This window comes from Vigna unguiculata, chromosome 6, assembly GCF_037176805.1.
Source record: "Vigna unguiculata cultivar grain cowpea cultivar isolate G323 ecotype 2 chromosome 6, ASM3717680v1, whole genome shotgun sequence".
NCBI lineage: Eukaryota > Viridiplantae > Streptophyta > Magnoliopsida > Fabales > Fabaceae > Vigna > Vigna unguiculata.
The window spans coordinates 39,150,870-39,174,391 of NC_140797.1; the positions used below are offsets into that span (position 1 = coordinate 39,150,870).

At 30.3% G+C, this 23,522-nt stretch overlaps 2 protein-coding genes across 2 annotated transcripts; one reads left to right on the forward strand and one right to left on the reverse strand.

Annotated features, from left to right (window-relative positions):
* Positions 1-2,770: 2,770 nt before the first annotated feature.
* Positions 2,771-6,991, reverse strand: LOC114188874 (Protein prenylyltransferase superfamily protein). Its single transcript, XM_028077531.2, has 9 exons — positions 6,602-6,991; positions 6,331-6,395; positions 5,585-5,633; positions 4,281-4,375; positions 3,977-4,062; positions 3,811-3,870; positions 3,625-3,706; positions 3,339-3,452; positions 2,771-3,068 (listed from the first exon to the last, which is right to left on the reverse strand). Exons 1-9 carry the CDS (start codon positions 6,786-6,788, stop codon positions 2,898-2,900), a joined length of 909 nt encoding a protein of 302 aa, XP_027933332.1. The 5' UTR covers positions 6,789-6,991; the 3' UTR covers positions 2,771-2,897.
* Positions 6,992-10,933: 3,942 nt separating this feature from the next.
* On the forward strand, positions 10,934-20,768 carry LOC114189092 (Pseudouridine synthase family protein). Its single transcript, XM_028077801.2, has 20 exons — positions 10,934-11,172; positions 11,302-11,389; positions 11,466-11,660; positions 12,043-12,257; positions 12,569-12,641; positions 13,009-13,065; positions 13,195-13,274; positions 13,359-13,421; positions 13,555-13,642; positions 14,470-14,572; positions 14,705-14,808; positions 14,917-14,990; positions 16,555-16,619; positions 16,813-16,988; positions 18,614-18,681; positions 18,832-18,892; positions 19,544-19,581; positions 19,686-19,754; positions 19,859-20,186; positions 20,544-20,768. The coding sequence occupies exons 1-20, from the start codon at positions 11,084-11,086 to the stop codon at positions 20,571-20,573; spliced, it is 2,064 nt and encodes a 687-aa protein (XP_027933602.1). The 5' UTR covers positions 10,934-11,083; the 3' UTR covers positions 20,574-20,768.
* Positions 20,769-23,522: the final 2,754 nt, after the last annotated feature.

Sequence of the window (23,522 nt, forward strand, 5' to 3'; positions counted from 1 at the left end):
CATTTTATTTATGTTATTATTTGTAATGCAACTTAACCATATATATATATATATATATATAGTTATTGAAAGATAATCTTTTTACAATTATAAAAAGAATAATAAAATGAAATAATGGTATAATTTTAGTCTTCGTGTATGCTTGACATTGTCACTTAGAAATGCAGCAGTTGCATTAAATGATTTGCATGCAGGTAATGTCATTTTGAAATATAAAAGAAAAAAAAAAAAAAAAAGAGAGAAAAAGTGGTGGGTCTGTATTGTGTTAACACAAACATCACAGCGTCTGCTATGGAATTAGGTCATTAAAAGCTGCAATTCGTACGCAAACACTCTTCAAAGTTTAATCTCACCATGGCAGTTACCATGTGCCCATATTCTTCTACTTAATATATATTCATTTCATATATAATATGCATTCTGTCGTTAACGTTTTCGACAAATTTACTATACTCACTGTTGGCTGGCCTTTTCGACACTACTCTGCAATTCTAACATTCGCATGCCATTTCTATTTGTTACAAAACCGTTCCATTCAAACACCATCTAGCTGCAGTTTTTCGACCAGGAACATAGGTATTATTTTGGGTTAATTTTTCAGTTTTCTTTTCTCTTCGAAAGGATGTGCTTAATTAAACACGTTCTTTTAAGAAAATGTAAGAAATAATTTTTACAAGTTATAATAAACATTCATTTAAATTTGTATTTCATCTAAATTTGTATTTAAGGAAGCAAATTTCTAGTATAAATTATTTGGTAATTTTATTTTAAAGAAATCACATAAAATAGTTTGAATTTATATTCTACTACATTATTTATATATATATATATATAAGTAAGTAAATAAATAAAATAAAATAATATAATATGTACTTTCTCACGTAACATACATCTTATATTTATCATATATTTTATATCTTTCATACTTTTACAATTTTTATAAATTTTCACTACTCATAATATTTTATACGTAGTTATATAACTTCTAAAATTTCTTATTATAACATGATTCTTAAAATTTTATAAGTCTGCATTTCAATTAAATCTGCATCAAACTCTTAATATCAAAATATAGACTTAAATGAATATTTATTATAGGTCAACGAGTTAGTTTTTCTAATTAAAAAATTAAGATAAGTTAAAATATTATGTTCAGCAATAAATCAAATAAATAATATATATAGAAAACCTCATGAATATATTATCTTTTAAGTGTTTTTTTATTGGAAATATTACTTTCATCTTTTGCATCAATAAATTCAAAGACTAACATTTTAGAGATGTTTCTTTTATCTTTTCTAATCAAAATCAAAAGGTTTCTTTAATAGTTGATTAAATAAAAGAGTTTAGTTGTCATGCATAGGAAGTGGTATGAAATTTATATTATATGATTTTAGTTTGAGATTGTTATATTTAAAACACAACGAATTTCTTTATATTATGATGAAGGGTGGATACAGTACATTTCAAATAAATTGCAATTAAAAATTCTATTATCAGATAGATCTAGATTAATAAGAGACCTATCTCATAGGTGGAATAGAATATATAGATTGATATACATCTCTTTAGATATATCAAAGCAGATATATCAACCTATTTTTGATTAATTTTGATCTTTAGACTTTATTTATATTGGGTCAATAGATAACTTTAGTCTGTTTTAAAAATAAAACAAAACGTTTTCAAATAAAAAATTACAAATAACATGTGCTTTCAAAATTTAAGTAATAACAATAAAATTAAATTTAGTTTTAGATATAAGAATTTTATATGTCAATTATAATATATATTAAAAAAAATATTTTTCTAAAATATAATTATTACTTTATAAATAGATATAATTAGACAGTGGGTTCAAACCAGATGGGATGAACGAAAATTAGTCTTGTTTTATTAAGATGACAAACTCTTTTAACTCAAATCAAAAACTATTTTCTAGATTCTTCATACTAAGTTATTGAGATACAGATTTTGACAGCTATAACTCTCATGGTAGGTATTCCATATCTATGGACCACAAAACTGAAATCGCCTATAATATTATTATAATTAAATTTTTCTTTCCATTCAATTTAAGAGACTCATGCCCTAAAACATAATTAGCCCCTTCCATACTAATTTCTGTTTTAAACATGAATGGATGATATTATAAAAGAAATTACTGGTTAAATTATTTTTGAAATATTTTGCACTTTTTCAATTCTCAGTTGATAAAAGAGACTATTGCAAGAACCTATACAAAATAAATTTTACCATATGAACCTTAATTGACGAATAAACTTGAATTAAGTTCATAAAAGTGACATGATATTCCCCAAAGAGACCATTGCAAGAACCTATTTATGAAAATAGATCTTCAAAATAAATTAATCCAACCGAGCACGCCTCGAAGGAACAAACATTTGATACCAAAAATATGATTGAGTAGTCACTTTCTCCAATGCCAGAGTAGTGCAAAATTCTGCTGCCCCAAACCGTATGACTGGGATCCATTAACAGTACAACGAGCTACATCATCAAATCATAATGTTACTATTTATGCTATAAATGGAACACTATCGTAACGTAAATGATTTTAAACAAGGGAGATTAATATTTTAACTTAATTTGTAAAGCCACTGAAAATAATGAGTGGCAAAAGATGTCAAAAACAAATTATGCCACCAAATGCATCATCAAAGCTATGACAATACCTTTGGGTCCAGGCCATCTGAAACTTTAAATGTCTTTCAATAAATAGTCATTATCTAAGGTAAACTGCAGAAAATTAAGAATTTCCATTTTAATATTGAGAAGAAAATGACTGAGAAAATCTAAGTGCGTTAATTCAAGCTGACAACAATCTTAGAAAATTTCAAAAAGTGACTAAATAATAATCTTTAAGAGACGCTGCATCACGATGACAATGTTAAACTCTTTAAGGCAGTTGTAAGTTGAGGAAGCTTGTCCGGAGCTCTCTGTTTGTAATCTTTCTCCAAAACTTTGGCCGCTAGAGATTGTAACTGTGACCCTTCTTTCTCCTCCTTGCTTTTCCCTTTCGTAATCTGTGTAATAGCAGAAGCGCACTGGAGAACAGGAGCAAAACTAAAATTTCAGGCATATAGCAATTAATAGTTTCGGAAAGAAGAATCCAGAGATCCTTATTTAGGTGAAGATCAAGACTATACGAAGGAAAACTGAAATCCTCTGAAGTAAAAACTAAACTTTCATAGCACCCAACAAAAACTAGGTTCAACCAACTTCCAAATTAAAACAATTATAGTCAGTTCACAGACACAATAACTTGCAGTTGCCGAGGAGGACCACACAAAATTAATACTCATGGAAGATCTTACCAAGCATATACCAAAGAGCGCTCTTGTGTTTTTGCCTCCAGTTAAATCAATAGTAGACGCATAGTATTTCTTGGCAGTTTGGAGGTTTTCTAATCCACCAAGCGTATAAAGTACCTGACAATGCCACAAATCAAATAAAAGTAAGACTGTTACTGCGCTACTACACCTCAGCATGCAGTGTTTTCTGTGCCTTGTTTGTTACTAAAGGAGCAAAGACATGAGAGGAGGAGAAGAATTTATTTGACAAAAAAAAAAAGTAATCACATTTCATCAAGAAGTTACTCACATCAGCATAAGCTAAATGGTAGAGTGGAACAGTAGGTTGAGATAATATCAACTCCTCGTAACAAAATGCTGCTTGTTTATACCTAATAGGAAGACAGAAAGCCAAAAGAAACAAAGGCAGATAAATAATTAGCAATATCAATGTTACCCTCGCGAGGGAAGATAAATGGTAGAATAAAAATCTAACATTTGCAGGGAGACGTATATTTCAGCCAGTTCTCTCCATGCATCATGGTCTGCCATGAATCTGTTACAAGAAGAATAATTCAGATATATGCAATATTTTCTTATGTAAATCAGAAACTATTTTTTTTAGTTATGGAAGAAAATAAAACTTTTAACATTAGTCTCACGTTTCTAGATATTTATTAAGCCAATCAATAGCCACAGAAATGTTGCCTTGTGCCTTTGCCATTGCCACCCTCCTCTTATGGATGGCCTGCACAAAATCAAGACAACAAAAACGATAAACACTTTAGCTTTTTGGCTTTCTTTACACAGGACGCCTAGCCTGTTTAATGTAAAACCGAAAGATTAAAATCAAGTGGAAATAACAACACAAAAGAAGAAGCCACAATTATATGATTTTGTTTCATCACACATAAGAGTAAATGAACAACCAACAGTTCCCCATTCCATAAGGTTATGTGAGTTTACTTGGTCAAGAGGATTGTCCTCCAAAAGGCTTGCGTAAGCCTTTTCTGCCAACTCCCAGGATCCTTTTGCTTCAAACAACATTGCCTCCAGCCTACCTGTAACAATTTCGAAGCTTAAATCAATTCTTTCTTAAGAGAGAACAGGAGCATGCGTATGCACAGACATATTTGGGCTGTGTGTAGTTATGTTACAGAGTGTGATTTGTAAAGCATTTCATCTAGATTATAGATGAAATTAATAAATGAAATTTTGAAAAAACATATAGCTTTTAGGTTATTTCAATAAGCTACTCCATTAGCTTTCAAAAAAATCTATCTAGATGAAACCAATAATTTACCATCTTACCCCTTAGAACAAAAATAGAAACCCTAATGTACGGAACATGTTTATGACAACAATTTTTGGATTATCGTTTTACTTGTACACTTTTTTGGATTATGGATTTAATGCAACGCTTGTTTATTATTATTTTAATTATTCAATAATGTATTTTAATTTTTAATAAAATGTTTTTTTATTGAGAAATGATATGAATTTTAAATTATAATTAACAATACATATTTACACAAATATTACTTGGAACTTAATTTATACAAATAAAACAAATTAAATTACAATAATATGAATTTATAATTATTGAAAATATGTAATCACCTAATATAAAGATTTGATTCGATAATTAATCATGTCCTCATTTGTTATTTTACAGCTTTCAGGCAGCTACTTTTATTGAAACACTTTTTGCCTAGTTTTTTTCAGATTCCTTTTCAACTATTTTGAGCTAATTTTACCAAACATAGCCCTAACATCCCTCTTCAAAGAAATGAATAAAAATTATTCAAGTTACACACCAGTCTAAAAGTTTGTTTCAAGAACCTGATCTGGGCATAAACAATCAGATCAGAGCATGCAGTTGTTTGTGTTTTGGGACAAGTAAACAATACAGTTCGTGTTTTGGGAAAATTATCATAGAGCTCAAGATATAAATTAGACAGCTCAATCATTGCAATGTCACAAGAAACAGTTTCTTAGCCTAGCAGGAAGCAATATGTAGGAACACTGGCCTATTATAAGGCATATGTCAGCAGCATTTAGCCAGAGTAATGCTCCCTACACAACTGTTACATCTGCATCTAAGATTAGAACTGTACAAAGTGAGGTCTGAGTTCAACAGGTACAACTTAATTCTCCCTGCACCCCCAAAGCTTATAGAGGGTCAGTTCTATGTCAACAGTTGTGTAGACAGTTCTATAACTAACTCCAAATCAAAACATGGTTAAGAGGTATAGATAATATCAACTTACCAACTCTTTTACTATCTGGGAATCTCTTCCGAAGAACCTTTGTACAGTCCTGATAAAGAAGAAAAATATTATCAACTTCAAGACATAAAATCTCAAACCTGATGGTTTCCTTTATCATACGAAGAGGACAGCATAATGGACAACATACAAGTTCAGCAGCATATTAATTTGCAGGCTCGGAACTTACAAAAGCAAACAAGATCAAACATCTTGCCAAGAACTTTAGAAACAACGATACAACACAGTGAAAGAATAATGCAATAGCAAGATCAGAAAACGATTATTTCCTCCATCCATCATCAACAGAGAATAAAGGGCCAAAAGGGACTCAAACTTAAAACAAAAACTACCAAGAAATTGAACAGCAATCAAATGTAGTGGACTATAACCTTACAAGGTACGTAATGAAAATCAACCATTACGCAGCACCCAAAAAAAAAACAATAAGCAAGATTATAACTCCTTGTAAAACTCACAAGCAACCATCTCTAGTGCATAATCAGAACCTCCAAAACACAAGTGACAAGAGAGTAAAGGGCAAGTTCCAACTATTTCAAATAAGTACGATTCAATCCGTTCATAAGATTCCAGTTTTGAGTAATCATTACACTACATCAGAAATTCTCCTACGGCTTTGTTTCACGGAAAGAAGGCTATGATTTTACAATCTGTAGAATAGTGCCCAATAAAATTTACAATTCACGAAAGAGACCAATACAAGAAACAAGACCAAATTAGATCGAGACCTTGGCAACGTCGAGACATTGACAATCCATAGCAGCAACTGCAACCTGTTCGTACAAGGTCCATTCTGCACACACAAACACCCAAACATTAGTCAAAAGTCAAATTCAGTGAAAGATATATACCTGCAAGTAAAGCATAGCTGAAAAAACAAGGTTTTACAAGACAGTGAAATTCGAAGCTCCAAAAATCACAGCATAAAATCATAAATTACAGAATCACGCAATAGAATCATAACAACAAAAATTAGGTCAGTAGCGAAGGAGGAGTGACCATCTGCGCCTAGAGAAGATCGTTGTTTGGGGTCGTTCAAGATGGAGAGGCCATGCTTCAGAACCTTCTCGGAACGGCGAACCTTGAGCTTTCTGACAAGGCAGAGGTAGTCCCAGGCGCCGCCGCCGCCGTTATCGACCTGATTTTCAAGCCTGTTCAATTGAGTCTCCTCTGTTTTGGTAACCATCTTCTTTCCCACAATTCACAAACGCAGATCCAAGAAATCGATAAACAGATTTTCGATCTGTTGCCGAAAATATCGATCGCTGTCTCTGTCGTTGAAAATACACACCCGGAGTGAGACGAGAGGAAATCCAGTGAGATCGCACTTTCACTCCAGGTTCCGCCTCAGAAATATATCAAAATAAAATAGTTAAACGAATCAAACAAGATATTATCAGAATTTAATTAACAAAATTTTATACTTCGAACAAAAACTCATTTTTAAAATAATAATCAAATAACTATTTTATTTTATTTTATTTAACCATTATTTCAATCGTTACTTTATTTAATTGCCGCTAAATATTATTTTTCTACTTGGAAGGAAGCATGCACCGCAAATTTAATGTTTATATTATTTTTAATTTTGGATATATTAAATACAATATATTATTATTATTATTTTTTGTATATGACTTTAGTTATTATATTGATACCAATAAATAATATATATTAAATTATTTAATATATAAGAAAATACTTTATTTAGTATATTGTTTTCGTTTATAATAATACTTTTATTTGAAGTTGATTACAGCAATAAAAAAAATTATGAAACTGTTATTAAGTAGAGGTGGAAGGTCTTTTGTACTATTTTATCTCTTCGTCATTATTTTTTCGATGAATTTTATGTTCACGTCTTAGAAAAACAAAATAAATATAAGACGGATTATGGAATTTGTATATTGTTATAAATATAATTATAATAAATAAATTTACTGAATATTAATTGTATTTAAAATGGTAGTATATTATACATTATGATATAATTTTTACTTATTGTCAATTTTAAAAAGTATTCAAATATTTAAAAATAAAGATAAACCTTATAAAATAAAAAGAATAAAAATTTGTATACCGCTAGAGTCTTTGTTTTCAAATTTTTAAAAAGGTTTTCTTTTACATGTATATTTATATTTATATTATATTTTCAGCTACCTTTGTAAATGTTTCACTTGAATTTTCATTATTATTAAATCACATTTCACTTCATAATAATAGATGATTTAAGAATTATTCTCAGACCAATTTAATTTAGAATAAAATTTTGATATGAAACTAAATCAATTTTACTCACAAGTTAGTTCGTAGAGTCAAACTAAAATTGAATTGTGTAATTATTTTTTTTGAGAAAAAATTGTGATTAGGCTTAACTTACCATAAGTTGTGGGTTAAGTAAGTTAAGTCACTTAAGCATCAGCATGTGTATGTTATTTCCATTTTTTTTATACATTAATTATAATGTAATAAATGTAGACTAATTTTACTTGTCTTTTTATATAGTAATACAATCAATTGTTCACATGATTGATAAATAATATTATAAATATACTAATTAAAAATTATATTATCAATTTACATTTGACAAGTAGATAAATCAAATATCTAAATTATTTAAATATTAATATACACATTGTATTGTAGTCTTTGAAAAAACAAAATGTTACTCTACATAATAATTAAAAATAATAAATAATTACAATAAAAAAAACTTACGAAAAAAATGATAAAAGGATAAAAAATAATTGCTATTGATGGATTATGAGTCAATTCATTTCAATTTGACTTAAATTTATTTAGTTTCTGAGTAGGTGAACCCAGTTCATTTAAATTACATTTAACTCAAATGAATTAGATGACAAATTTTAACATTTTTATAAAAGAAATAAATGTCATATTTCACGACAAATTATTTAAGAATTTTTTTTATTCAAACCAGTTTTAACTCTAAAACATTAATGTTTCTAAAACAATATTTTTTAGTGATTTCTTAAAGCATAACCCACAAATGAAATAAATTATCTTAGTGAAATAACTTTACATGGATACATGATTAAAACTAAAGAAACAAAAATTGAATATTTATATTTATATTATGAAAATTTTAAATTTTTGTGAGTTTGGACGTGAGATTGAATATTAAATCATCACTTGTAATTTAAAGAAATTGGCACTTGAAATTTGAAAATAATTTTAAATGGTGGTTTGAAACTAGTAGAATCTTAAATGTAGTTTGTTACATTGAATTGTGTTTTAGTTTATACATATATTTTTATTGAATGGTAATTTCAGCTTTACAAGATCAATTTGAATAAAACAATCTCATAGAAATGATTTAATACATGATTGATATTATATATATATATATATATATATATATATTATATTTTTTTTATTGTAATTTTTTCTATGTTGTTTACATAGTATTTTTATAACTAGAGCTAAGAAATTATTGGACCATTGATTCGAATATAAGTTGAAGTGATCTTTATGAAATATTTGACAATTTATGTTAGCTGAAAATACTTTTGCATCATCAGTTTGATTTTAGAGCGGATTAGCTCTAGTAGCTCACCAATAAAAGAATAGATTGGATCGGAGTTTTTAACTCGTGAATTTATTGTAATTCGGTTTGTCTAGTTTATCACTTTTGCAAGTCAAAGGAGGGTCAGTTTATACTGATTCGCCAATCGTTTTATTTTTTTATTATTTTGTTTATGTTTAGATTTAAAAATAATTAAAAAATCTTTTTTATATTATATAAAAAAAATTTATAAACAATTTTTTTTTTAAAAAAGTTAAAAGAACATAAAATAAAAAGTGATAGGCCAACTCGACCTGATTTATTTTTGGCAAATTACGGACGAATCAAACAAAAATAGACCGAACTAATCCGTTTTCTCATTTTTTATATTTGAATTACAATATTCATTGAAAAAAAGAAAAAAGAAAAAAAAGATGTAGCCAAAAGTTAATATATTAATATTATGTGAAATTAAAAAAGCACAATAAAAGGACACCTTTTCTACCAAAACTTTAACAGAGGGGGATTAATTTATATTAGGGTTAAATATGTTTTTGGTCCCTTAACTTTTAGTAAATTTTGGAATTAGTCCATTTTGAAACTTTGGACCAATTTAGTCCTTGATCTTCGAAATACGTGGATTTAGTCCTTTTAATCAAATTTTGGTTTGTTTATTGGATGTTTCGTACGCATTTCAGGATTGTATTTGAGTTGTTTATACTGTTTGACACATTTTTGCTTTAATGTTAAGTCAAATACTATTATGAAACGCGCTTGAAATGTCAAATAAACTTAACAAATTTTGATTAAAAGAACTAAATCCACGCATTTCAAAAGATGGAGGATTAAATTGGTCCAAAGTTTCAAAATGGACTAATTCCAAAATTCACTGAAAGTTAAGGGACCAAAAACATATTTAACCCTTTATATTATTGTTGTCTTTATTACACCTTATATACTTTTACTATCTTCATAATTTTTAGACTATGTCCAACCAATAAATGTTATCATTAACCCTCCTTTTTGTGACAATTAGAATGCCATATTATTTAGTTAAAATCACTTTTTTTCTTATGTTTATATCATCTTGTATTAAAATTGTTATAATTATTATTTAATCATGTTTATCTTGTGCAATATATGTGGGAATCTCTTTTCACTATTTTTTATTTCTTAATGTTATACTATACTTTTATTTTCATATATTGATATTTTTATGAATTTTGTATAAAAGCACCACTAAGAATAAAATTAACAATAAATATTTTGTGTATTATGTATTAAGGGTTTATATATTTAGATTTTTATATTTATAAACAATATTACTCTGATAGTTATTGTTGCATGAAGAAATTATGTGATGGTGAGAAATAATATGATTATCAATTTATATATTTATTAAATAGTATTATTATTTTTTATGGAAAGGTAGAATAAATGACACTAAGAATAGTTATATATACAAAATAAGTTTGTAATACACGAAAAGTAAAGAGAGAGAAAACAATGACTTAATAAAAAAATAAGATAAAAGCTAATAACTTACAATAATTGTTTTTTATTACTGTAAAATATTGGACAAGAATAAAATAAATATTTGCCTTAATTTCTTTTAAAATGTTCGTTTATCTTAAATGTTGAAGTCGTGTTATAATATCTTAATTTATTTATTATATAAATATTTCTTTTAATGCATTTTTTATAAAATACATATTTTATTTTTATTTCTATATACTCTTTGATAGTATAATTACCGTTTTTATAACATGAAAAACGTTTTTTTATTTTTTATTTCATAAGCTGGAAGTTGCTGAGAAATTAAACGATGCGTTTCAAAGGATGCATGAAGATATGCAGTGGCGGTTGCAATGCAACTTCCCGCTCCGTTGCTCTAAACCCTAACCTAAACTAAAACCCTATCCAGAGGTCGTGATCACCATTTGTGTAAAACCCTCATGGCGATGAAAACCGTCGAAGAAGACGAAGTGGGTATCTCCTGCTTCATTTCCGACCTTCCTGGCTTCCGCGGAGTTTTAAAGCAAAGGTCTTTTCATTTTCCACACAATTCATTACTACCTTCCTCATTGCACCTCCTTGATAGTGATGTATGTGTCTTGAAGTGCATTATTCAACAATCTCTTGTTAATGTTGATTTCAGTTGAATTTTGTTCAGGTATTCTGATTTTATTGTGAATGAAGTGGACAGAGATGGAACAGTTGTTCAATTGACCTCACTCGATGCCCCTGAAGAGGAGCCAGAGGTCTACTTATCTGTGATCATTGATCAATTAATTTTTGCTTTGTTTTTGGTATCTGACTTTTTTATGTATATTTCAGAGTGTTCAGGAAAATGGAACCAACTCATCTGACACTGTTGTAAGTTATGCCTCTCGAATTGAATCTTTTAAGTCTCTTGCTGGGGAGTCTGATGCAATTCTTTTGGAAGAATTTATCAATAAAATTAATGCTGGTGGAGAAGATAGTTTTTCTCCCATTGTTCTTTCTCCGGATTCTGATAAGTCTCATCGAAAGGTTAGTATGAGTTTTGTGGCTTATTTTGCTCTGTTAGATTCTGAAGACATGTACAGATGCTCATAATGTATTAATGGGGAGCACTTGGATATTTACTCGACGCGGGTGTCTCATCTCATTACAATGGGCAGACATTTTCGATGAATTTACATGATTTTTTGAATTAACAAACCAAGTATCAAATTGAATGCTTTTGAATTGCACTTCGTTAATTCACTAAGCCCTTTTTTAGTACAGTGCGCCAGCCACATTTTACATCTAATTGAGTTTAGGAAGAGGAGACTGATCTGATTATGCTTATGTGACATGCAAAATAAAATCATTTTGTAGTTTCTTTGCCCTTTCAAAATATCATAAACCTTTTTCTTTTCGAATGTATCAGGCAGTGCATAACTTCTTTAAGGAAAACTTTAAGTTCCTCGTTACTGATGTGGTTGACGGACCCGATCCTTCCTTGAAATGTATCCGCGTGAGATTGAATTCTGCTGAACCGAACAACAAAGCCAAAAACTCCAAGAAACGGAAAGAAAGGGGTGGTAAACCCTTTGACAGCCGAGGTTCAGAAAATTGGCCTGAAAATGCTGGAAAGTTCCTCAGGTAAGATTGCTCAGCGATCTTGTTTAATAAAATACAAATTAAGAAATGCTTGCTGTCTTCCATTTATAGTGCAGTCTGCAAGAGCGTTTTGTTAATTATCTATAGCACTGTGTCCAATAAGTAACTAATTATTGAATATCCAAAATCATTCAACTTAATGAAGACTCTCGCCTGTATTAAATTATGTTATTCACAGATTTTCAGAAAGTGATAGCTGCTCATTGTTGCATTTTTTGTTTGCACGTGCCGTTTTCCTGTTTTTACGTTGTATTTGTTTGTCAACTGAATGTTTCTACCGATACAATTTCTAGGTTCCATATTTACAAAGAAAACAAAGATACCCATGAAGCCTTGGGGGTTATTGGAAGTATGCTTGGTATCCAGGTGTGTATGGTTCTTCGTTGGATACACTCTGTTGGCTTTTTGATTGATTTTTGAATGTGAAGTTTTTTGGCTGATGGTTCATTGAATTCTGTATGTGATGACATCGATTCCCATATAACCAATTATTAATATACATTCATGAACTGAAGCATGTGTGATATGATATGATAAACAAATCTGTTTGCCATATTTTTATTTGTGAATTATTTGCATGATATATTCATAATTGTGTATAAATGTATTATGCCTCTGTACAACCTTCTTTTCAACCTGGAGATTTAGGAACATTAATTAAATGCAGTGTGCTAATATTACTATTGATTTATGAATAACCTTTCTTTTTAACTGATTGATAATTAATTGACAGCCAAAGTCATTTGGATTTGCTGGTACGAAGGATAAGCGTGCTGTCACAACACAAAGGGTGATAAATTGTTGCATTCTTTTTTATTTTACATCAAGCATTCTATCATTTATTCACTTTCCAGAATTAATACCAGTGTTCATCTATAGATAAATACTAAAACTGGTTTATTACTTGTTTTGTTTCTAGGTTACTGTTTACAAGCAGCGAGCAAGTCGGCTTGCTTCACTTAACAAGCGCTTGTTTGGTATTAAATTGGGTGATTTCTGGTAAGGTGATTGAATTTTGAACGGTTGACATTCTTACTTAACTGGTTTTTGTGGAATGATAGCTTTAAATGTACTATTGTCCAGTTATGTTAAGGAAGGACTTTGTCTTGGCCAGCTCATGGGAAACCGATTTACAATTACCTTGCGGTGAGGGTCTTACTTATACATGGAATTTATTTTCCCCATGTTAAATTAGTATCCCTTGAAGTTAAGGTTATTTATAATTGTTGATGTAATTGAAACTTAATAGTTGTATCATAGCATTGACATATTTTCTCAGAGGCATCGTTTCAGATTCTGAAGATATCATAAAAGCATCTGCAGATGCCTTGGGAAGGCTTGGCTTCATTAACTACTTTGGTCTACAGGTACTTTAATTTTTCCTCTTTTATTAGTTCTCTCATAATTTTGTTTCGATGACATGCGCTTGGATAACTACCTTGTGCTAGTTTAGAGCTAAACTTGCTGAACAAGCCTGGGGGGTATGTTCTATGATAGCATGTGGCCTTACCAGTATACTATTCAGAACTGACGTATGCAGTAGGATGCTGTGTGAACCGATTAGATTAAATCATCATTGATCACTTACTGTTATTTATCATTTTTCCCATTTTCCTATATCTGTAAGAGTCAGATAAAATTAACTCTTGGATGCGAGCATATTTCTTTTCTAAGGTAACCTCTTAAAGTTTTGTTGTGTCCAACATATGCCAGCTCGTAATACAAACTTATGTTTTATTTTATTTCTTTGGGGATGACATACATGCATAGTCTTAAAGATTATTATTACGATGCTTAAATTAAAGATATAAGAAACTTAAAGACGTTGGAAAAGTTACCCAGCTTCATATGCCCTGTTTCTTGAAGAGAAAAATTTATTTTAAATTTTGTTGTAAGTCGAAAATTGCATTAAAATGTAAAATCTTATTTTACATTTGTCTGTGTCTTTTGCTTAGTGTTGCAGCATTTCATAAAGTAACAACATGGTGATTTAGACCGTGTTAAGATGTCCCAAATTGGACTAGAAGTAATATGGCTCAATTCCTTATTAGACTAGGCAATCCTTCCCTTGCGTTAACTTTTGAAAGTGAACTAGGCATAGTTCATTTCTAGTAGACTGTCTATTGTAAGACTTATTTTATTTTTCATTTTTGCTTTGCGAGTAACTTATTTGTCTGAATGTGCTCACTGTCAGCGTTTTGGAAGTGGTTCTCTGCCAACTCACCTTATTGGAGGTGCATTACTTCGAGGGGAATGGAAACTTGCGGTTGACATGATTCTTGATCCAAGAGAAGGAGATATCCTTTTCATTGTTTCTATTATTACATATAATGGATAATGTCTAGATGATTAATCAGTAATTGTGCAGCTGATAGTTAAAAATAGCATTTTGATTACTGTTGTTCGTCATAACAATGTTATCTAGATACAGAGAATTGCAATCGCCAAGGCACGTAAGTACTATAAAGAAAGTAACGATGTTGTTGGGACACTTAAGCAGTTGCCTCGATATTTAGTTGCTGAAAGGGCTGTGGTAAGCTTCAAATAAAAGTGATAGTTTGATTTTTTTTTTTGTCTACTCACTGTATTCATCCTTGTATGATATGTCGTAACCATGTTTGTGTCATCAAATATTCTGCAGCTGCAATCATTAAAGACGTCTCCAGGAAATTATTTGCAGGCTTTGAAAAGCATTCCAAGGACTCTGAGAATGTTGTGAGTTATAATTATTTTATTATATTTATTATCTGGCTAAACTGGTGATGCGCTGTCTGTTGCTGCTAATGATTTTTCTTTGTTTCAAAGTTCATTTTTATTCTTTAGTGTCATCGTCTGGTGTTACAGAATTTCATGATTTTTGTTTTCTTTGGACACTGTATAGTGATGGTGTTATGCTTCTATTTTAACTGTTCTTGCATGAAGAATAAAAAATGTTTTCTTAAGCATATCTAACTTTTCTTTCTCTAGGTTCCATTTTAAACATATTCCAGGTTTTCAATTTGACATACTTTATGTAAAAATTTGGTGCACATGTTTGAGTTATGTGAAAATTCACATACTCCCTTTAGCTTCGAATTATCTTATTTTGTTTCTAGAAAGACTTTCAATCAAAATGAACAAGGGTAAACATTTGACTGAAAAGCCTTTTCTGGGCATAAAATAATAAAAAACCAAACGTGCTCCATGGTTTTTGCATATTGCAGACTACACACTGCAGGCATGCCATAGCAACATTAATTTCCTTACTTCCAATGGAAATGTGATGAAAAAGGCTGTGGTGTTGTTACTATTGGGAATTCTATGAAGTTTATTGCCAATGTCTATTTTATGTTGGGGTGTGTGTTTGTCTTGCTCTCCTCGTACACTAGTAGTGAGTTCTATACTTCCATGCCAGCTCATCAGCCATTCAGTTTTATTTGATGAAACAGAGTTGACAAGTGCATGTGGTTTTTATCATGAAATAATATTGGTCATTTTAGTACTAAGGGGGCCAGTTTGTTTTAGTTTATTTAAGGAAACAGTCACCTTTTTTTTTTAAATTACCACTTCTAAATTTTTTTAGTTTTTCAAAATAATTAGAAAATGAAAGTAATCTAGAATTTAATTAAAATGAGAAGCTATTTTCAATGGCTTCTCATAAAACCAGTTGTTTTCTTAAAGTGAGTTTTATACGATTCTAAACAAACATAAATTATCACTGGATGATTTTACATCAGAATAATTGTTTTAATCTGTAACAAACGGGTCCTAAATCTCTGCTTTGACACCGTATACAGCTCAGGAGGAAATGTTTTCATGTATAGAAAAACTGTTAACACAAATGCAAATGAATAAAATTTGAAAGCTAGGAAGATGCAAAAGAAATTCTTGCACAAGTTTCTAGCTTTAAAGTGGGTTGTTTATGCTGTCTATTTGTTGATGATTTTTCTTTTGTTCTTTGAGTATTGTACTCAGAACTGTTGTTGAATCTCAGTTGGTTATACTGTCACAAAGGTAGTTAGAGTTTTAGTTTTGCAGCTGTCACCATGACTGCTGTATCTAGGTACATAAGCTAGTTCTAATCACGTATATAAATACCTTTGTGTATCTCTCATTTCTAAGTAACCTTGACTCAGCTATACAGTTCCTTTCCTTTTCTAAACTATGTCTCTAAATATCTTGATGTAGTTCCATTTGCAGCTTTGAACACTAATAAAAGATGTTATAAATTATTCAGCATGCATCATTTATTTGAAGGATGATATAAATATTCATTTCATATTTCCATTACCGTTTTTAGGTATATACATAGTTACCAAAGCTATTTATGGAACCATGCTGCAAGTAAGAGGGTGCAAAACTATGGTAAGTTGTGGTTTATAATAAATTTCTAGATTTGCCTTGATTTCTCACGAAATAAACTTCTAATGTCACATCTCGTGATTCCTTTCTGCATTTGATACTCATTCCATGCAATCCTTACGATGAATTATCATTGTTATGATAGCTGAAGTCAAAATATTCATTTATTAAATTGAATGATATTCTACTCTGGCAGGAACTGAACAAGTAGTATTAGGGGACTTGGTAAATTTTAAAGGAAATTCTACTGCAAAAGTTACAGAGTTTGTTGGATCTGAATATACTGAAGACTGTAGTGGTGGAGGGTATGATTCCAATAATGAGGATGATATATCTGTAGATATTCATGAAGACATAAATACTTGTGTCAAGGTTAGTCGTTTGATTTTAGCCATTTGCAGAGAGATATGCTAGTACTTAACCGAACTGTAGTTTTAGAAATAAGCCATGGCTTAAAATTTTCATCTATCTATTCAGAGTCTAGTGCACACACATTATGTACAAATATTTGGTTTAGGAGGATAAGAATCCTCCTTAGAAAAAAATAAAAGAATAGAAAAAGGTGCGTAAATCAGAAGACATCAATGAAGCTGTGAGATGATATTACTTTGTAATTATTCTGGAAATCAAAGTTCAGGAATATTTTATGAAATCAATTATTTTTCATTACAAAAGTTTGGAGGATAAGAATCCTCCTTAAAAAGGAAAAGAAGAAAAAAAAACAAGAAAAAAAGTACGTAAAAAAATAAAATCAATGAAGCTGTTAGAAGATATTAAGAATTAGTCTTGTTAGCCTCGGACTTGGGCTTGTGCCAGTAATACTTGCACTTGATCTATTTTGTGGTATAGGTACACTAGGTTTTCAGGAACATCAAACTATCAATTACATACTACATTGTTAACTTTCATTCTCTCTTCCATTTTACTTATTAAAATCCTAATTTTTTTTTATAGAAGTAAAGCTACCGAATTTGTCCGTCTATAAGACAAACCCCTGTAGAAACTGTTTTTACCGTAACTTGTTGCCAAACTCTAATCTTATCCGATTGTAATTTTTAAAGAATCAAGAATTTACTTTTTGACAAAATGCACCGGAGTAATGTAGATAGCATTTTGCCTTCTAATATTTGTCTTAGATCGCTCTATCAAAATTTCATTGTGTCCGTTCTGCCTAAAACCTGGATCACACCCCTAGTCTTCAAACAGCTATATGAAGTAACAAGAGCAATGGGAACTTCTTAATTACATGGTGCAGGCCTTTTGTGCATATATCTGTCTATAACTTTACCATTTTGTAATCTCACAGTATGACTTTACCCCTTTTGTATTTATCAGTCCTAGAGGCTCTCATCTTATCACCAGTATCTTGGAGTTTCCTTTGCGCTTTTGCCACCTTGTTTGGCGAAACCATATTATATTTTTTCTTTTTCTAAATATAATTGTTATGAGTGTTAGAATATATGAAAAGTGTCGAATTTTATCTTGATTATATTTTGTTATCTTATCTTTTTAGGATGCGTATCTTATTCGTAGCTGTTTTATCTTCAAGAACTTATTTCTGAAATAAAAAGTAGTTATCAGTGTAAATAGTAGTTATTATAATGTCATCTTCCTAATCTAAAGTTGTACAAAAATGTGTTCCTAAAAAACAGTGATAAAATTGGTTTCATGTTTATGTTTGGGAAGTGACTCTGAGCATTTTAGGAAATCAATAATTATTGAGAAATTTTGTCAAATTTCTTCAAGGAAAACTATATTTTTGCTGTAATGAAGGGATTTATTTCATATGGGCATAATTCTATGTCCAGGAACTTGGTTTCGACCTTCATTAGCAGGCGGTAAAGTGTAAAATATATATTTTAAAATTGAAGATTTTCATGTGGGAAAAATGAGATGAAGTACAACTACGGGAAGGATAATTTACTAATTGGAACAAACAAAGGAACAACAGAAGTTGTGTGAATGATGTTCTAAAGTGGATTGACTTCGTGTGACAGGTTGTTGATGCTGAAGATCTTATTTCTGGATGCTACACAATTGATGATGTCATCCTTCCTATGCCAGGGTAAGCATGATTGCCTAATAGTGCTCAGGTGCTGTGATTCTGACAACTCAAATCCTCAACCAGTGCTTTAGTTTTCCATGGTCTTTTTCTTTTTTTTTTTAATTTTGTGGGAGGGATCATTCTGAAATTTGTGTATTTGTTATCTTGCAGTTCACGGGTAAAATATCCAACCAATAATATTGCCAATGTTTATGAAGATTTAACAAAAAAAGTAAGTATCAATTTTGACTCTCGTACTTTCAAGTTTCAATATCCTGAATTTTATGCATTTAATTAGGAGTGAGATCTGAGAAGTTCAGGCTGGGTCAACTATTCTGTAATTAATTTTTTCTATCTCAATAAGAAATTAAATTACCCACCTTTATCCCACTCTTCCTATCTCTTACACGTAAGAATTGTCGTAAAGAATTTGTAGGAGTAGATTTATCTATTTACTGGTAAAAAATACTTCAAGGTATATTAAATGCTATGCATAGACAGTACTTGAGAAAATGAGTTTGTTTGATGACGGGGTAACTAACCAGGTTGCTCCTCAGGTTCATGCCGTAGAACACCAGCCTGTAAAGTCTGCTGTATTTATGTTAATAAGATTAACATTAATACTCTGTAGTTGACAAATGATATTGATTTGGAACTGCAATTTGGTGGAGATATCGTTAAGCATGACGACCCCCTCCACGTCCCATTGCTTCTGTTTAGCATCCTCTTTCTGATACTTTTAGAACTATGTTCAACTAATTCTTTCATTTTGGTTTGGGTTGCTGCCTTTGCTTTTTTGTAACCTTCTGTACTGTTACTGTTCCATGGGTTGTTTTTTATTCCCCCTTATAATACATTCACCTGTTTTATCGTACTTGGTCAGGATGGAATCAGTTTAACTGAAAGTGTGCACAATGTGGAGTATGTAATCAAATCTCAACTTAAATCTTGAAGAGTCCAATTCTACATCCATTCTTTCTCTCCTGCCAGTTCTCTTACCTTGATTTAATCGTACTCTTTTTTAGGGAATTCTCAATAACTAGTATCACTGGCTGTTACCGGAGGGTTTTTCAAAAGCCAATTAACTTTGAATGGTATTTTACTTAGTTAACCCTCCAGATTGCACAGACTCGTATTTTTTGTACAATTTTTTTGGGTAGTTCACTCTGACTCATTTCTTTGATGTCTGCAATTCCAGGGAATTGCTTACATACTCCGACAGTAATAAGCAGCTGGTAGAGACAGATTTAGACAAAATTAATAAGTCTGCACCTAAGAATACTGTCAAACCAATTGATGTAGGAAATGGGAAAACTGATGAAGCCTTTGATTGCATCCGAGAGTCAGAGAGTTCTGATGACTTTCCAAAGGATAAGATCTCCGGTGAGGTAAAATTACATCATGGCGAATCTCTTGGTGATTCCAGCTCTCAAGATTCCCATATTGCTCTCAAATTGAGCTTTACTCTTCCTGCTTCATGTTATGCTACAATGGCCATAAGGGAGCTGCTGAAGACTTCAACATCTGTAAGAGCCCTAATTGAAAATCTTGTGTCTGTTAATGCGAGCTTACAAATCAATCATGATTAGGAAAAACTTTTGGCATTGGGAATATATACACAAATAATATAGTTGTAAAAAGATAAAATGGTGGAAAGTGAATAACTTAGGTGAGAATAATCAGTTAAATTTTAATGGTGAAGATAAAACAATAGCTAGTTGCATCTACTTTTTTATTACTATGATTTGTGAATTAGAATTGATTCTTGTTTGTTATCCAAATGCACTATAATTTTTAAACTATACTGATTTATTTCAGCGGGTTGAAACTGGCTGGGTCAGTTGTATGTGCATATAATTTTTTTTATTCGAATTTTCTTGCAGGTTGCATATCACAAGACATTAAACCAATAGTATGCGGAAAGATACCCATTTAGCAATATTTTCTGGAGGAGAAAGTGATTTATAGAACAGGAGACAACAGCGTGAACAGCATTTTACTAATTCTATGTTGCTATAATATCTTGTTAGATGAACTGAGAAATTTAACTGTACTAGTATTTTGATTATTGAATTTTATTTTTATTATAATTAAAAAAATTAAAAATAGATATTATTACGTCTTAAAGAATTTATAATTTTAACCTTTTAGTAATACAATTATTGAATTTTTAAAATTATTATTTAGATTTAACATAAATGTATTATACTTTTAAATGAAATATTATTTTTAACATTTTATTATTTAGTTTAATTTATTATTGATGTTATCAATTATTTATTTATTGTTTTATATTATATTTTAATTTATTATTATTATTTTTCATTATTTACATATTTTTATTATCAAACTTTTCTTAAAATTTTTCTTATAAGTTAGAAATATGTGAAAATTGTTTAGAGACATTAAAAGGTTCATTAAAAAGAAATGTTTTTATAATTTTTTAAATTTTGAATTTCAAATTCAAACTTTTTGTCATCATATTTTTTCAGTGTTTTGAGATTTTAAAATTTAAACTTGAACTTTGTTATTATATATTTTGAATTTTAAATTTAACTATATAAACTTAAATTTAGAAAAGGATTGAAATTGTAATAGTTGTTTTTTTATCTTTAATAGTTTAATAAATTTATAATTTTCACTTTTTAATAATACACATATGTTTATGTTATTGAAATTATTTTTTAAATTTAATATAAGCATATTAAAATTTTCATTGTTTATATTATTTCTAATATTTTATTAATGATTTCATTGTCATAATTATTTATTTATTGTTTTATATATTATTATTATTATTATTATTAAGATTAAATATGTTATTGGTCTCTTAATTTTAAGGGAAAACTAGATTTAGCCTTTTTTCAAAATTTTGATTCAATTTAGTTTTCAAATTTTAAAAATAAATGGATTTAGTCCTTTTAAATAATTTGTTTGTTAACTTTATTTAACATGTATATCTTAATAGGATTTGAGTTGTTTACATTGTTTGACATACTTTCACTTTAATGTTAGTTAACAAGTTTAAAAATTGAATAAACTTACCAAAATTTAGTTACAATGACTAAATTCACACATTTATTAAAGTTATGAGACTAAATTGGTCAAGTTTTTGAAGTGGCACCAAAAGTCATCTAAAAGTATTTAGCAAAAGTCCTTTTGGTCTTCCAAAGACTAGTTCTTAACACTGGCATAAGGTCTAGTACTTCTAATCAACTTAACCTTGGGGGTATAAAAATATAAAATTATGATCTGTTTAAAGTTTATTAAAATTCTTTAGTTCAAACAAAATTTAGAGTAAATTTTTTAGTAATAAACCCAACAAGAAAATCAACCCGGGTGAGCCGGGTTCTAGGTGAGTCGGGTAAAAAATCAACCCATATTAAATACGTATAAGAATAATCTTAGTATGCAAGGCCTTCGATCTAAAGGGAGCTTCGGTGTGTTCTTTGCTTTCATAGAAGATCCTCCGCTGCTGCTAAAGGAAATGGTTCTTAGGTCGGTGAAACTGTCCCTGTAGCTAAAGTCAAGTCAAGCCAGTTCATTCATGGCAATCGGTCTAGTAAGGAAGAAGTGAGCTGTAGCCTTAGTCTTAGTACGCGCACTAGAAAGGGCTACCGAATGCGCCAGTGAGACAATAAAATCTGATTTGTGTGCCGCGAAGGGCCTACCCCTTGAAAATGGAAGGGCATGGAGAAGCGGATTCCTACTTATTAATAGAATAGCTTGATTGACCACCATCCTTATTTACCTTCCCTCGGGTTGGTATGCTTGTGTGTCAAGCAATCCTGCTTCGGTAGCAGACTTCGGTCAAGGAAATCGCTTCAAGCAATGGCTTTGGATCGACCTGACTTCTTAGAGAGGAAAGCCAGTGAATGAAATCCGTTGAAATAAGAAGTCTTTATGGCTCAAGCAGCTAGCGGACCTCCTTAATTGAGAATGTCAAGTCAGCACGCCCCTACCTATGTAGTGGGCTTCCCGGTAGTTTGAGGGACGCTATTGGAATCGGTCTATCTAAATGGCCTATCTCCATATGTATTATTGAAGTGCCTTTCTCATAGTTCCCTTCCCGGGCATTGATTGAGAGGGAATAGACTTCCCCACTGAACGAGGAAGTCAGTCAACTCTTGCCGATAGTCGGGCAATCAAATCAATCCTTCCTCTCGGGCACAAACAAAAAAGGTAACCATATCTACTCAACGCAGACACTCTTGGTCTTACCGGTGCTTTAGCCATATCTTTTGTTTGCCTTTACCTACCTGCTATTGGTGTAAGCGTAACTGGTCTTACTGCTATTGAATCAGCTCTTTGAAAGAAAAGGCTCTGGGACTGTTGACTTTCCCGATGCCTCTCAACTCCATCCTCTTGCTTTAACCGTATCTGCTTCAAAGAGTTGCTTGCATTTGCCGATTTATTTTCCGACAAAAGCTTGTTATGAGCCTGAATGACGTATACCTTAAACCTGGGTTATACTTCTGATAACAAAACCTGAGTTATACTTAAACCTGAATGGCGTATTTCAAGAGATAAATAATAATTTTATACCAAAGGTTAAATTGATTAGAAGTACTAGGCACTATTTAAACAATTTTAGGTGTTAGATAATTTATCCAGTTGATTTTTTTTTTATGAACTGAAAACAATTCCTAAGAATCTCTTATTAAGTATGCTCTTAATACTTTGCTTTTATTGATATAATATAAATTTTCAAATTTTAATTAAATATTATTCATTGAACGACATTTTTTCATGTGCATAATTACATTAAAAATTCTTGACAAATTATATATATTAATTCAATAAACATTATTTTGATTGATGTTTATTAAAATATGAAAAATTGAACATAAATCTTTTAAATG

What these genes read in the sequence shown, in the direction of transcription:
- LOC114189092 (XM_028077801.2), top strand. Translation starts at nt 11,084, where the DNA reads ATGGCGATGAAAACCGTCGAAGAAGACGAAGTGGGTATCTCCTGCTTC. An exon ending in CGATTTACAATTACCTTGCG is followed by an intron (nt 13,422 to 13,554) that starts GTGAGGGTCTTA and finishes ATATTTTCTCAG; the next exon opens with AGGCATCGTTTCAGATTCTG. An exon ending in ACATAAATACTTGTGTCAAG is followed by an intron (nt 16,989 to 18,613) that starts GTTAGTCGTTTG and finishes TTCGTGTGACAG; the next exon opens with GTTGTTGATGCTGAAGATCT.
- LOC114188874 (XM_028077531.2), bottom strand. Translation starts at nt 6,788, where the DNA reads ATGGTTACCAAAACAGAGGAGACTCAATTGAACAGGCTTGAAAATCAG. An exon ending in ATCTTCTCTAGGCGCAGATG is followed by an intron (nt 6,396 to 6,601) that starts GTCACTCCTCCT and finishes TTGTGTGTGCAG; the next exon opens with AATGGACCTTGTACGAACAG. An exon ending in CCCAGATAGTAAAAGAGTTG is followed by an intron (nt 4,376 to 5,584) that starts GTAAGTTGATAT and finishes AAATTGTTACAG; the next exon opens with GTAGGCTGGAGGCAATGTTG.